The sequence below is a fragment of the Anomaloglossus baeobatrachus genome, chromosome 12 (genome assembly GCF_048569485.1).
Source record: "Anomaloglossus baeobatrachus isolate aAnoBae1 chromosome 12, aAnoBae1.hap1, whole genome shotgun sequence".
Lineage (NCBI taxonomy): Eukaryota > Metazoa > Chordata > Amphibia > Anura > Aromobatidae > Anomaloglossus > Anomaloglossus baeobatrachus.
Window position 1 is genome coordinate 63,313,687 of NC_134364.1, and position 15,471 is coordinate 63,329,157.

At 48.4% G+C, this 15,471-nt stretch overlaps 1 protein-coding gene across 1 annotated transcript in view; it reads left to right on the forward strand.

The window, feature by feature from the left end:
* Positions 1–15,471, forward strand: part of LOC142258546 (uncharacterized) — a 77,725-nt gene that overhangs the window by 23,684 nt on the left and 38,570 nt on the right. The window contains exons 3-4 of the mRNA XM_075331175.1: positions 1,340–1,436; positions 5,773–5,874. Of these exons, the coding sequence (XP_075187290.1) occupies positions 1,340–1,436; positions 5,773–5,874 (199 nt within the window). The remainder of the gene's footprint in view (positions 1–1,339; positions 1,437–5,772; positions 5,875–15,471) is intronic.

The window sequence follows — 15,471 nt, forward strand, 5'->3', positions numbered from 1 at the left end:
GGCCAAAATCTCCAGGTAGGCCGTGCTATCCATCTTCCCATGGATGCGGACCAGATGGCCAGGCCTCTTGGCTGAGAAACAGCCCCACAGCATGATGCTGCCACTACCATGCTTGACTGTAGGGATGGTATTCTTGGGGTCGTATGCAGTGCCATCCAGTCTCCAAACGTCACGTGTGTGGTTGGCACCAAAGATCTCGATCTTGGTCTCATCAGACCAGAGAACTTTGAACCAGTCTGTCTCAGAGTCCTCCAAGTGATCATGAGCAAACTGTAGACGAGCCTTGACATGACGCTTTGAAAGTAAAGGTACCTTACGGGCTCGTCTGGAACGGAGACCATTGCGGTGGAGTACGTTACTTATGGTATTGACTGAAACCAATGTCCCCACTGCCATGAGATCTTCCCGGAGCTCCTTCCTTGTTGTCCTTGGGTTAGCCTTGACTCTTCGACAAGCCTGGCTTCGGCACGGGAGGAAACTTTCAAAGGCTGTCCAGGCCGTGGAAGGCTAACAGTAGTTCCATAAGCCTTCCACTTCCGGATGATGCTCCCAACAGTGGAGACAGGTAGGCCCAACTCCTTGGAAAGGGTTTTGTACCCCTTGCCAGCCTTGTGACCCTCCACGATCTTGTCTCTGATGGCCTTGGAATGCTCCTTTGTCTTTCCCATGTTGACCATGTATGAGTGCTGTTCACAAGTTTGGGGAGGGTCTTAATTAGTCAGAAAAGGCTGGAAAAAGAGATAATTAATCCAAACATGTGAAGCTCATTGTTCTTTGTGCCTGAAATACTTCTTAATACTTTAGGGGAACCAAACAGAATTCTGGTGGTTTGAGGGGTTGAATAATAAATGACCCTCTGAATCAACTTTTCTCAATTTAAAAAAAAAAAAAAAGAAATAACATTCTTTTTTGCTGCAGTGCATTTCACACTTCCAGGCTGATCTACAGTTCAAATGTCACAATGCCAAGTTAATTCCGAATGTGTAAACCTGCTAAATCTGCAGGGGGTTGAATACTACTTGTAGGCACTGTATATAACACAGCCGGCACCTACTGTATTTAAAGCAGACTCCACTCCTGAGCCTGCATAATACATGCAGAGTGCTCATTAACTGCACATATATAATAGATGTTGCTAATGGAAATGTGGGCTGAGTCTGCCCCCACGGATCATCGGGACCCAGCACTTCCTCGGATTTGCTGGGTCCAGCCGCCTACTCCCGGTAGTATCAATGGCACTTAACTATGTTTGTAGTATGGTTTAAGCCGCTATCAGGAAAATGGAGCAGCTGCTGTGCTGTTTTATATATGATGTAATAATGCCTCCATTCACACACAGACTGTGCAAATGCCGGGTTGGATCAGAAGATTTTGATCATATGCTACTTGGAAACTGGTTCTTGAACAGTGGGGACAGGATAGCTTCTACTGGACGGGTAAGTACATTTATCCTTACATTAACACACTTCAATGGGCCGGTATATGCGTTTATATGTGAGGGACAGCCTTCCTGATTTACTTTACATTGTCTGTTACATGAGGCTCTTGGCTAATGGCACCTTTGCTATGGTATAGTGGATTCCAGTAATTAATAAAATTACAATCTAAGTTTTAGTCAGAAAACATTATTCTTTCATTGATTTTCAGCAGTCTGATCCATGTTTCAGATTGTTCTCTGATAGGATTGTCCCTCTCTGTAATATATGAAGGAAGGATAAATCCAGCGAGCCAGGCTTGTGATGAATAAAAAAAATCTTTTATTTATTTCAAATGTAGATTAAAAATCTTTTCAATAGCAGCATAATACAAATACAGGTGGAGATGAAAAATTACTGCTGTAGAGCGCACGGCAAGACGCGTTTCGGCTAAACCTTTAGCATTGCCATGGTTCATTTTTAATCTACATTTGAAATAAAAAAAAAGATTTTTTATTCATCACAAGCCTGGCTCGCTGGATTTATCCTTCCTTCATATCAATTTGCTGGCAAGAGCTCCTGTCATTTATCCTTTGCTGAGCGTCTTTATGGAATAGCAGCCTATTCATTGAATCAACTTGGTAAGCTGGCATTTTTTCCTTTTTTTATTGTCTCTGTAATATAGGTTGGATGTGAGGTTTGTGTATTCAAGGAGCTGTTGTATTCACCTGCATCATGTATCAGCACAGCTTCTATCCTGCACTGATTTTCTTTTCATTTCTTTTATTGGTAGCCTGTTTTCTCTGCTCTCCATAAGACTTTAGATACTTTTTCCCCTGTGCATTTCATATCTTTTTTTCAACTCCCTCCCTCCTGCTGTCATCTCTAACATTGAGTAAAAGCAAATGGAAAAAGCTGTCAAAACTAGGAGCAAGGGCTCCAACGGATCTGTAAAAATTTTGCAAATAACTGCAGCAAAATAATAAAAAAATATTTATTTACAATAAAAAAACATTCTGTGTAAAGGTGTATACAGCCTCTGACACCTCTATACACATTAGTCAGTTGAGCCCACTGAATTGGACATGAGCAGCGAACCTACTAATGTGAATGAGGACCTCCTGTCACGGGAGAGAGAAGGAGCAGACTTGTTGAATTACTTTGCCCAATACCATGGTTTTCCAATGACTTACTTCTGTCTCCCCATTGAAAACATGTGTTCAGTCGGCAGTAATGTAAGGTGCATTTGTAGACAGATGCTCAGATCTTAGCAGCTCTTGTATTAAGGCTACTTTACACACTGCGATATCTGTCCCGATATCGCTAGCGTGGGTACCCGCCCCATCTGTTGTGCGACACGGGCAAATCGCTGCCCGTGCCGCACAACATCGCGCAGACGCGTCACACATACTTACCTGCCCAGCGACGTCGCTGTGACCGGCGAACCGCCTCCTTTCTAAGGGGGCGGTCCGTGCGGCGTCACAGCGACGTCACTGAGCGGCCGACCAATAGCAGCGGAGGGGCGGAGATGAGCGGCCGGAACATCCCGCCCACCTCCTTCCTTCCTCATAGCGGCCGGGAGGCAGGTAAGGAGAGGTTCCTCGTTCCTGCGGCGTCACACATAGCGATGTGTGCTGCCGCAGGAGCGACGAACTACATCGTTACTGCTGCAGTAACGATAATCGAGAATGGACCCCCATGTCACCGATGAGCGATTTTGCACGTTTTTGCAACGATGCAAAATCGCTCATCGGTGTCACACGCAGCAATATCGCTAATGCGGCCGGATGTGCGTCACAAATTCCGTGACCCCAACGACTCCGCATTAGCGATGTCGCAGCGTGTAAAGCCCTCTTTACTCTGCCTTCATGAATATCTTCACCCTCCACTGTCTGGAAAATAACCTAACACACATAATTTCCTGAATATTACCATAATATCAGAACTGAAAAACAGGACGCTAAACTGGGATGGGCACTGATGCTGTTGTGAAAACAGCTAATAAAATGGACAATACACAACTCCTACAAGAATAAAGTATTGCAAACAAAGGGATCTGCCCTCTCCTCTCCTAACACTGATCACTGCAATGAGATTAGGGAAATAAGTATTTTTTGTCTCTTTTTTTTTTTGTGCCACTTTTGTAATTGCTTCTGTTATTGTAGCATTTCACATGCAGCGAGACAGGTCACAGCATCGTTCCAGATGCTGAGTGATCCAGAATAAAGCGGGCTTTACACGCTACGATATCGTTAACGAAATATCGTCGGGGTCACGGCGTTTGTGACGCACATCCGGCTTCATTAACGATATCAGAGTGTGTGACACTTATGAGCGACCTTAAACGATCGCAAAAGTGGTTAAAATCGTTTGCCACGGAAAGGTTGTCCTGAAACAAAAAATCGTTTTCTGCTTATTAGCGATGTTGTTCGTCGTTCCTGCGTCAGCACACATCGCTATGTGTGACACCGCAGGAGCGAGGAACATCTCCTTACCTGCCTCCACCGGCAATGCGGAAGGCAGGAGGTGGGCGAGATGTTATGTCCCGCTCATCTCTGCCCCTCCGCTTCTATTGGACGCCTGCCGTGTGATGTCGCTGTGACGCCAAACGAACCTCCCCCTTAGAAAGTAGGTGGTTCGCCGGCCAGAGTGACGTCTCAGGGCAGGTAAGTGCGTGTGACGCTGCCGTAGCGAGAATGTTCGCTACGGCAGCGATCACCACATATCGGCCGTACGACGGGGGCGGGTGCTATCGCGCTCGACATCGCCAGCAAATGCTAGCGATGTCGCAGCGTGTAAAGCTCGCTTAAGACTTTATTAATGGTGATGAGCGAGCACTACCATTCTCGGGTGCTCGGTACTCATAACAAGCATTTGGACGCTCAGACGGGCTTGAGTCGTGTACCGAATATAATGAAGGTCAATGAGGAACTCGAGCATCATTTTTCTGGAAGATTTTATGCAAAAATGCTTGAGTTCCCCATTGACTTCCATTATACTCGGGTACTCGAGTTGAGCCCATCCGAGCATCCAACTGCTGGTTACGAGTACCTAACACCTGAGCATGGTAGTGCCCGCTCATCACTAGTTACAAGTACTGAGCACCCACGCATGGTAGTGCCCGCTCATCACTAGTTACAAGTACTGAGCACCCACGCATGGTAGTGCCCGCTCATCACTAGTTACGAGTACTGAGCACCTGAGCATGGTAGTGCTCACTCATCACTAGTTACGAGTACTGAGCACCCGAGCATGGTAGTGCCCGCTCATCACTAGTTACAAGTACTGAGCACCCGCGCATGGTAGTGCTCACTTATCACTAGTTATGAGTACTGAGCACCCGAGCATGGTAGTGCCCGCTCATCACTAGTTACAAGTACTGAGCACCCAAGCATGGTAGTGCCCGCTCATAACTAGTTACGAGTACCGAGCACCCGTGCAAGTATAGAAGGTGCAGAGGTAGCAGTTGTACTCGGGCCTCAAATCCTGAGGGGCCTCAAATTAGATGTGAGGCACTATTGCAATTTTTGCATTAGGGCACTGGACCTACAAAAAAACATGCCATGTTTTGAGCCGCACCCAGATCCGCACGTTAATTGTGATGAGTAAAAGTGGTTGTCCCATCTGTTAGAGTTCTATCATAACCATAGTATATATGCAATAATTGTCCGGATGTTCCACGGCTGGTCCTCTCATCATCTGTTTCGACACTGGGCCCCACCACACACTGTTACAAGTGGCACTCTCTATTCATTTCTATGGGAGCTTCGAAAATTGATGCAGCTGCCATAGAAATGAATGAAGAGAGATGGACAAGAGCAGCCACCTCTCCTCTGACAGCGGTAGATGACCAGGCCTTGTTCTCAATATATGAGGCTCCAAGAAGTGGAAACTATATCAGTCACACATTTATGTCATAACCTGCTGATATGATAAAAGATGTGAATAATCCTTTAATAAAGCCATAGATCACTCCTCTCTGTCAGATGCTGACACCTTTTTATTTTCTATGTAAGAGTGGTTGTCCTTGTCCATAAAGGATTCCTGAAGGCTGGGGTTTTTTTTGCGTCTATACTTTTTCTAAGGAAGGGGGGGGGGGCTGTACATTTTTGAGTGTGTTTGAAACCATATAAATCTGTGTTGGTTTAGCAGTATTGATTTGAATGGGTCCGAGCTGCAATTCCAAATGCAATCTATAGCCAAAAATGGCACTGGGGCCAAAAAAGAAACCAATTATTTTTCCTGTGACAACATTTAATCCCTTTGATTACATGTTTAGTACATAGTAATAATAAAATAGTGTATTGTTATTATTATTTGCAGTGCAATGATGAGACCTATCATCTTTCCATTACAGGACGCAATGTACAGAACATTAGTTGAAATTCTTCAGAGTGAAATTGTGTGGCACTCCTATCCAGGAGGTGAAGTTCGCTATTACTTCACTGATGTCTTACAGGTATCATTTCAACAACATATCTCTCCTCTACATATTTGAAATTGCTTAAACTAATCGGGCCGGGCTGTATGTGTAGTTAGTTTCTTTCTACACATAGAGATCGCCTCTTTTACTCATAAATATTTCTGGAGTTGGAAATTATGGTATTAAAGGGGGGGGTTGTCCCAGGTTGAATTTTTGTTTTGACAGCAGGGAATTATACAAAATGCCGGTTTAATCTCCTAGCGCTAGAGTGCGCACTCGTCAGATAAAGTTTGGGCAAACCTGCCAATTTTGGTGGGACATCCAATGGAGATGTATCTGGGGACATCTCGACTCTCCCTTCGACAGACGATGTCGGGGAAGAGACGGATTGAGCTGTTGTAATTTCAGTGGCTAATCCCCTTGTTTTCAGGGATAAGCCACTGCCAGAAGTGTCCTGAAAATGCTTTGTTCTCTTTCCCTGTTTTAAACACATGAATGCTCAGCTGGGACAAGCACTCATGTATGTGGGGATATTGGGGAGAGAGCTGAAAGGAGTTGCCCTTTACGGCTGCATTGATTGTGTACATCTGTCCCCTCTCAGAGTTAAAAACAGCTGATCGGTGCTTTGCCAGACGTCGGATCTTCACCCATCTAATATTGATAACCTATCCTAAGGAAAGGACATAAGCACTAGATGCTCAGATAATCCATTTAATTTCCCTGTAAAGTGCTGCCCCCTCTTTCCTGCCACCCTAGGCACTTGCTATCTTCATCCCTACAAATGGTTCACAGACAGAAAACAGACTCAGGCTTGTTAACTAGATAATAACAGTGTAGATATTAGATAATTATCATTATGACATGTCCTAATATATACAGTTGAAACCAGAAGTTTACATACACTATCTAAAAAGACACATCTGCATGTTTTTCTCACTATCTGACATGAAATTAGAATAAACAATTAGGAACCAAAATTATTTAAATTTGCCAAATGCCAGAATAATGAGAGAGAGAGAGAGAGAATGTTTTAAGGCATTTTTTTACTTTTTGCAAAGTCAAGCGTTTACATGCACTAAAGGCCACTTTACACACACAGATCAATCTTTGGCAGATGTGTGGTTGCAGTGAGATCATGGACATATTGTTCCATTTGTACACAGCCACAAACCTGGCACTGATTGTCCACAATTTCACTGCAACCACAGATCTGCCGCAGATTTATCTGTGTGTGTAAAGTGGCCTTAAGAGTACTATGCCTTTAAACACTATGGGATAGCTCATATGATGATGTCATGTTTTTGGAAGTTTCTGATAGGTTTATTGACAACATCTGCGTTAATTAGAGACACACCTGTGGATGTATTGTAATGCACACCATGAAACAAACTGCTTCTTTGTGTAGCATCATGGGAAAGTCAAAAGAAATCAGGCAAGATCTCAGGAAGAGAATTGTGGACTTGCACAAGTCTGGCTCATCCTTGGGTGCAATTTCTAGATACCTGAAGGTGCCTCATTCATCTGTACAAACAATTATACGCAAGTACAAACAAGATGGGAATGTCCAGCCATCTTACCGCTCAGGAAGGAGACGGGTTCTGTGTACCAGATATGAACATGCTTTGCTCAGACATGTGCATATCAATCCAAGAACAAAAGCAAAAGACCTTGTGAAGATGCTGGCGGAAGCTGGTAAGATTGTGTCATTATCCACAGTGAAAACGAGTACTTTATCAACATGGGCTGAAAGGCCACTCTGCCAGGAAGAAGCCACTACTTCAAAAGAAACATAAAAAAGCGAAATTAATCTTTGAAATGCACACAGGAACAAAGACCTTATTTTTGGAGACATGTCCTGTGGTCTGACGAAACTAAGATTGAACTGTTTGGCCATAATGACCATTGTTACATTTGGAGGAAAAAGGGAGAAATTTTGAAGCCTAAGAACACCATTCGAACTGTGAAACACGGGGGCGGCAGCATCATGTTGGGGGTTGAATTGCTGCAGGAGGGATTGGTGCACTTCACAAAATAGATGGCATTATGGGGAAAGAAGATTATGCGGCAATACTGAAGAACATCTCAAGATATCAGCCAGGAAATTAAAGCTTGGCGAAAATGGGTGTTCCAGATGGACAGTGACCTGAAGCTACTGCCAAACTGGTTACAAAGTGGCTTAAGGATAACAAAATTAATGTTTTGGAGTGGCCATCACAAAGCCCTGATCTCAGTCTTATTGAAAATATATGGGCAAAGCTAAAAAGGCCGGTGCGAGCGGTGACCTACAAACATAGTTCAAGTTACACCATTTCTGTCAGGAGGAATTGACCCAAATTGCTACCAAATATTGAGAGAAGCTTGTGGAAGGAGATCCAAAACTTTTCCCCCAAGTCATACAGTTTAAGGGCAATGTCACCAAATACTAATGAAATGGAGGGAAACTTTTGACTTTGCAGAAAGTAATAAAAATGCCTTAAATAGTTGACTCGCCCACCCCAGGGCTATGGGACACCCGGTGCCGGGCCGGACTAGTCCGGTGGTAGTCAGTGGTGGCTGGGCCCGGCTCCGTGGCCCTGGTGGGTGTCAGTTGAATATGTGGCGGATGACTTTAAGTTTGTATTCGTGACGCCACCTGTGGTCTGCGGCTATTAAGCCGCCGCTGCTGTGTGAGGCCACCGGGATGATGTTATAGCAGCAATGGTGGTACTGCTCCCCACAGGTGGAGCAATGCCCGGGGCACAGTTGGTGCTTGTGGAAGTCTATGGTGCTGTGTGACTAACACGGTGCAGGGCCGACAAGCAATGAAAGAAACAGGCACAAACAGTAGTCTCTTTACCTTCTCCTCTTTTACTCGGCAGAAACTTAGTCCAGGGAGACCGTCACAGATGGTAAAGATGATCCGGCCGGCCTGGAAGTGCCTGGGGTGATCTTTGGCCAGTTGAGTATGAGGCCTACTCCTTAATCTTTCTCTGCTGTTTTAGGACACTGCACTTTAGGTTTGCAATTGCCCTCTTGCTGCTGGGACTTGTTGTTCGTCCCCTTTTCTGTGTGGTAGACTGCGCAGGCCCTCTCTGGTGCTTCTCTGCTGGAGCCCACACCAGGCCCTTGGGATGCAGTTGTACCTTCAGATTGCTTCTGGGACAGGGGGCTTGCAGCTCTCCTGCCCTCCGGATTCAGCTACCAGGGATGGATTTTATGCCCTGGCAACTACAGACTCCGATGTCTGAGTCTCTGCTGTGCCTCTCTGCTCCCCTTGCTTCACTGGGCCAAGCGATCCAAGTTCTAGGCCCCAGTTTCACAAGGCAGCACTACCCTGCGTCTGCACTCTTTCACTCCTGTCTCCAGACTAACCACTACTTCCTCCCTTCAGCCAGACTTAAGGAATCCTCCCTGAAGTTCCAGGTTCAGAGCTCCCTCTGCTGGCCGGAGGGAGAACTGTGTTGGGTGTTTACTTACTGGCCAATAGATCTCCCAATTACCTCCAGGCTCAGCATTAACCCTTTGGGAGGGCAATGCTGTTGTGGCGACCAGGTCCTGGGGCGCCACACTCCCCCTTAGTTAAATTCAGTACTCCCGGACTGTAGAAACAAACATGACATGTTAGAACATTTCATCCCATTATGGGAGGCGCAAATACTTTAACGTTACAAACTTAAATATTACTATAAGAGTCCAGTGTGGCTCCCTGCCGGGTGTCCATTACACTGCTCCATGGGGGACCCGCCGCGATCAAACCCCCAACGTAGGCTCTGGGCGTGCGTCAGAGCATTGATGACCCCACTCTATGCACGCCGGACGGGTTTTTCTTCAGGGGTGTCGAGCACACTGGTGCTAACTATGAACAATTTAGGTGTTGGCCACCCATAGTCCAGTGGCCCAATTGTCCATTTTCGCAATCAAAAAAAAAAAGAAAAACATTTTGTACACAACCTTACAGACATTTTGCATAACTATGTACATTCTAATAAATACTCCTTCTTTTTCCTTATACAGTTGACTCTCTATACCTTGGAGGGGTTTGTCCCCGAGTGCTGCGCTGGGACCTACGTAGCTCTGGTGTTTGCCCCTGACTACGTGGTGCGTCTTCTATCTCAGCACTACAGGTGGGCCTAACCCCAATAGGTAAGCGTGATGGTTGCCTTTGTGGGCTAAGAGTCGCCAAGGGTATGACAGGTTCACCACTGACAGGGGGTTGATCCTCCTGTTCCACTGCTGGCGTGTCATCTCGTGCTGGCGCGGACGGTTCTTTAGGTGGATCCGGAACCTTTTCTGTTTCTGGCTCGACCAACTGCGGAAACGTCAAAACTGGTACCACTATAGCATTGTTTATTCGGGTCCAAGTTTTGGGGAACTTTCCAAGGATGGTTTGAATCATCTCCCCTTCTTTCTCTTGACTTTGGGGACTTCCTTGTACTCCTTCCATTTCTCTTTGGATTCTGCATCGTTCAGGGCACGCTTTCAGGCGGTCTCGGGAAATTGCTTGATAGGTCTTGCCTTCATCCTTGCTTATGAGGCATACCTTACTATTGTCAAAGTTGGAGGGGATAATGGTGTAGGGCTCGTTTTCCCACTGATCATCCAATTTATGCGTCCTCCGCTTCTTCTTGAGGACTTGTTCTCCAGGTGCTAAGGGAGTTGCTGGGGCTGTTTGATTGTAATGCTGCTCTTGTCTCGTTCTTGCTTGAGACAGGCTCCTCTCTACGCACTCCTGGACCTTACGGTACCGCTGCTGCCGTTCTGTATCCCAATCCTCTATTTCTTGAACCGCCTCAGGCGACACAGTCCCCATCTCAAAGTCTACAGGCAACTTGCCAGGCCTGGCTCGCATCAGGTAAGCGGGGCTGCAGTTGGTCGAATTCACTGGGATATGGTTGTACAGGTCTACCAGATCTGGCAACTTTTCTGGCCATTGGTTCCTTTCCTCCAGCGGTAGGGTCTTCAGCATATCAATAACCACATGGTTCATTTTCTCGCACAGTCCATTGGTTTGGGGGTGGTACGGTGTGGTTCGGATTTTCTTACAACCGTACATGTTACAGAACTCTTGGAACACTTCAGCCTCGAATGCAGGACCCTGATCAGTCAGTACCCTTTCCGGATAGCCGTGAGGTCGACAAAAGGATGCCTGGAACGCTCTAGCTGCTGTCCTGGCTGTCTGGTCCTTCACAGGCACTACTACCAGGAAACGAGAGTAATGGTCCACAATGGTGAGGGCGTACACATAGCCTGACCGGCTTGGTGTTAGCTTCACGTGGTCCAGGGCCACCAACTCCAGGGGCTGCTTCGTGACAATTGGCTGTAGGGGAGACCTTTGGCTGGCATCATCCTTCCGCCTCAGGTTACATGGGCCACAGTCTCGGCACCACTTCTCGATCATCTTTCTCATGTGCACCCAATAGAACCGATCACGGAGTAGGGCCTCCAACTTCTTCCACCCGAAGTGTCCTGCGTTATCATGATACGCTGCTAGGACCATTGGAGCATCTCTCTGCGGAACCACTATCTGCCAGACAAGTTCATTTGTTCGCCAGTTGACATATCTCTTGCAGAGTTTGCCTTGGTAGGTGAACAGTCGTCCCCTCTCCTTCCACAGCTGCTGGGCTTCCTCTGGAGCGTCTGGGCCAAGATGGGTCTCAGCTTGCGCTAGCTTCTCTTTGACCAATCGCACGGCCGGGTCACCATTCTGTGTTTCTTCCCAATTATGGTGGAGTAATGGGTTGACCGAGACCTCGTGCTGGCTTGAGCGCTTCACTCCCACAGCATGCTCACACTGGGAAACACCTTGGTGATGGAAAGCCGGTAACTCTATCTCTTCGAGTTCATCCAGGTCTTCCCCAGACTCGGGTAAGTGAGGCATTCTGGACAGCGCATCAGCATTGTTATTCTTCTTGCCAGCCCGATACTTGATGGTAAAGTCAAAGTTAGACAGCCGGGCCATCCATCGCTGTTCCATCGCACCTAACTTGGCTGTTGCCAGGTGTGTCAACGGATTGTTGTCCGTGAAGATGGTGAACTTGGCCGATGCCAGATAGTGCTTGAAGCGTTCAGTCACTGCCCAAACAATAGCGAGGAACTCCAGCTTGAAGGAACTGTAGTTTTCTGGATTCCTTTCTGTGGGCCGAAGCTTCCTACTGGCGTACGCTATCACCCTCTCTCTGCCTCCCTGTACCTGGGACAGAACTGCTCCCAGTCCCACGTTGCTGGCATCTGTATACAGTACAAACGGTTGGCTGTAGTCAGGGTAGGCCAGAATTTCTTCTCCCGTGAGAGCCCCTTTCAGCCGGACAAAGGATGTTTCCAGTTGGCTGCTCCATTCAAATGGAGGGCTCTGCTTCTTAGCCTGCTTTGGCTGGTCCACCAGGAGATCTTGAAGGGGCGCTGCTATCTTGGTGAAACCATCAATGAACCTTCGGTAGTAGCCCACCAGTCCAAGGAACTGCCGCACCTCCTTCACTGTGGTGGGTCTTGGCCAGTCCTTGATTACAGTGACTTTCTCCGGATCAGGTGCCACACCTTCTGCGCTGACCACATGACCCAGGTACTGTACCTTTGGCTTCAAGAGGTGACATTTGGACGGCTTGATCTTCAGGCCATATTTCGACAAGGACTCAAACACTTCTGCTAAGTGCTTCAGGTGGTCCTCATAAGTCTTGGAGTAGACTATGACGTCATCCAGGTACAACAGCACGGTTTCAAAGTTGTGGTGGCCCAAGCAGCACTCCATCAACCTTTGGAATGTCCCTGGGGCGTTGCAGAGCCCGAATGGCATACAATTGAACTCACAGAGGCCCATTGGTGTCGTGAATGCAGTCTTCTCCTTGTCCGCCTCTGCCACGGGAACCTGCCAATACCCACTGGTGAGATCCAAGGTGGAGAAATAGTTAGCTGACTTTAAGGCTGTTAGTGACTCCTCTATTCTGGGCAGTGGATAAGCATCTTTATGTGTAATGCGGTTAATTTGCCTGTAATCTACACACATTCTCATCGTACCATCTTTTTTCTTTACGAGCACTAGTGGAGCTGCCCAGGGGCTACAACTATCTCTGATAACCCCAGCCTCCTTCATTTCCCGTAACATTTCCTTGGCACACTGATACTGTGCGGGGGGTACAGGGCGGTATCTCTCTTTAATGGGATGATGATCACCCGTGGGGATTTGATGTTTAACCCCTTTCACCTGCCCAAAATCTAGGGGGTGTTTGCTGAAGACCCGCTCGTACTCCTGTACCACCCGGTAAACCCCATGCTTTTGGTGCGAGGGGGTGGAGTCGGTGCCTACATGTAATTTTTGGCACCAGTCTTCCGGCTGCCCCTTGGAACCATTGTCTTCCGCCTGGTCGGACGGGATCAAGGGTTCCACTGCTTTAATGGTACAGTTTTGCTACAATGGCGTACCGGGGCAATTTGGCCTCCTCCTGCCCACAATTCAAGACACGGACGGGCACTCTCCCCTTGCGGACGTCCGCTACCCCTCTGGCTATCAGGACTCCAGGCCTACTGTCTGAATACACCGGTTCTACCAAGGCATGGTAATCCTGACCCTTGAGGCCTATTGCTGCCCGACACCATATCAACATTTCACTTCTTGGGGGTATTACAATGGGGAGGGGGTCACTTACCCTCACACTGCCAATTTCTCCTCCGGCCAGCTCTACCTGCTGCCTCCTCATCAGGGCTCTGATCTCCCTCTGTAGGGCACGCTGCTGCCCGGAGCTGGCAGTTTCAGACGCCTGTTGCAACAAAATTATCACTTCGGCAATACAATTTTCTATCACATTTGTACCAATGGTTAGCAGTGGGTCAGATTCTTTGCGATCAATATCTACAATTATCATCCCCTGACATGGCAATTCCACCCGCCCCACTTTAATGGTTACTTCTTTGTACCCAATTTGAGGTAAGGGCTGACCATTACTGGCCACAATTGTTAAATCATCATCTGGGCCATGGTCAATGTCTGAATCCGCCCAATATCTTTTGTACAGTTTGTGGGGGATGGTTGTTACCTGGGACCCCGTATCCAGGAGGGCATTCAAAGGGATCCCATCCAGCACAATGGGAAGGACCGGTCGTCCTCCCACATACTTGCTGCGGCTGGGGTTTGAGCCGGGCTTCCTTACACCTGGGGGTTGGCTCCTGGCCCCAGGCTCAGCCCATTTAAAGGACAGCGTCGTGCAATGTGGCCCGCCTGGTTGCAGTGGCGGCAGATCGGTTGTCCTGTTGAATCATACCGGTCTGTGTCTCTGCCTCGGGTCGGCGGAATCCTCCTCTGTCGCATCCATGGGACGTCATCTGGGCTGGAGGCCAACTCGATTTTTGCAGGCGAGGGGGTCATTTGTAGAGACTGCACGGTCTTGGCAAGGGCAGCCACAGTCTTGGTCAGCTCCTGGAACTGCTGTCTGAGCTCTGCAGTGGGATCCTTATCCAGGGACTGCGCCTCAGCCCCTGCAGTGGCTCGTGTTGCAGGCACCACCCCGGGGTACATGATAGCAAGAGGCCGGAGGGGTACTGGGTCATTCGGTGTAGATTCTCTCAGTACCCTGATGGCCTGGTCCTTAAACTTGGCAAAGTCCAGAGCAGGGTTCTGCAGGACCATGATACGCAGCTGGGTCCTGTGGGCATCTGACAGGAGCCCCTCTATGAACTGCTCAGTTAGGAGTTTGTCTTCTTCACGTACACTCTCTGGATCCACCTGTTTAACTGCTTTCAGGGCCTCCTGCAAGTTTAAGGCATAGTCCCTTATGCTGTCTGTGGCCCGCTGCTTGCACCCAAAGAATCTCATCTTTATCTCTGCTGCGGTGCGGGTGTCAAACGTACTCTTTAGCTTGGCCAATATCTGGGTTACTGTCCCTTTATCTGTATCAGGCCAGGACTTCGCTTCACGCTGGGCTGCGCCGGCTAGCTGTCCCATTACTATGCCCACCTTCTGGCTCTCAGTCAGCGGATACACCCGGAATAAGCTGTGCAGGCTTTCTCTGAAGTCACTCAAGGTATGGGACTCCCCGGAGTACTGCGGCAGCCATTCTGCTCCCGGTATGTACGGCATGGTGATCGGCATTACCGGCGCTACAGTGGGGGCCGGGGCGACGGCGACTGGGACTGCTTCGGCCGGTGCTGCGGCGCCTTGGGCGATGGCAGCCACCTGCTCTCCCTCTGAGTCGGACATCTTCCTCCCCCTTAGTGAACCTTACCAGGCTCCGTTCACTTTTCAAATTTCCTTCTGGGTCGCGCGGGGTTAACAGCGCTCTGCTCTGATGGCGCGCTCCCTTCGCGCTCTTTTTCAGGCACGCCCCCCTTCTTCCTGCGCTCGGCGAGGCTAATGGCGGCGGCGGTTTACAGACAGTACACAGTCTTTTAAGCACAATTCCTGCAGGCGCACAGTACCCGGTGTGACCGGGCACGAAATCCTGTTCGTGACGCCAAAAGTTGACTCGCCCACCCCAGGGCTATGGGACACCCGGTGCCGGGCCGGACTAGTCCGGTGGTAGTCAGTGGTGGCTGGGCCCGGCTCCGTGGCCCTGGTGGGTGTCAGTTGAATATGTGGCGGATGACTTTAAGTTTGTATTCGTGACGCCACCTGTGGTCTGCGGCTATTAAGCCGCCGCTGCTGTGTAAGGCCACCGGGATGATGTT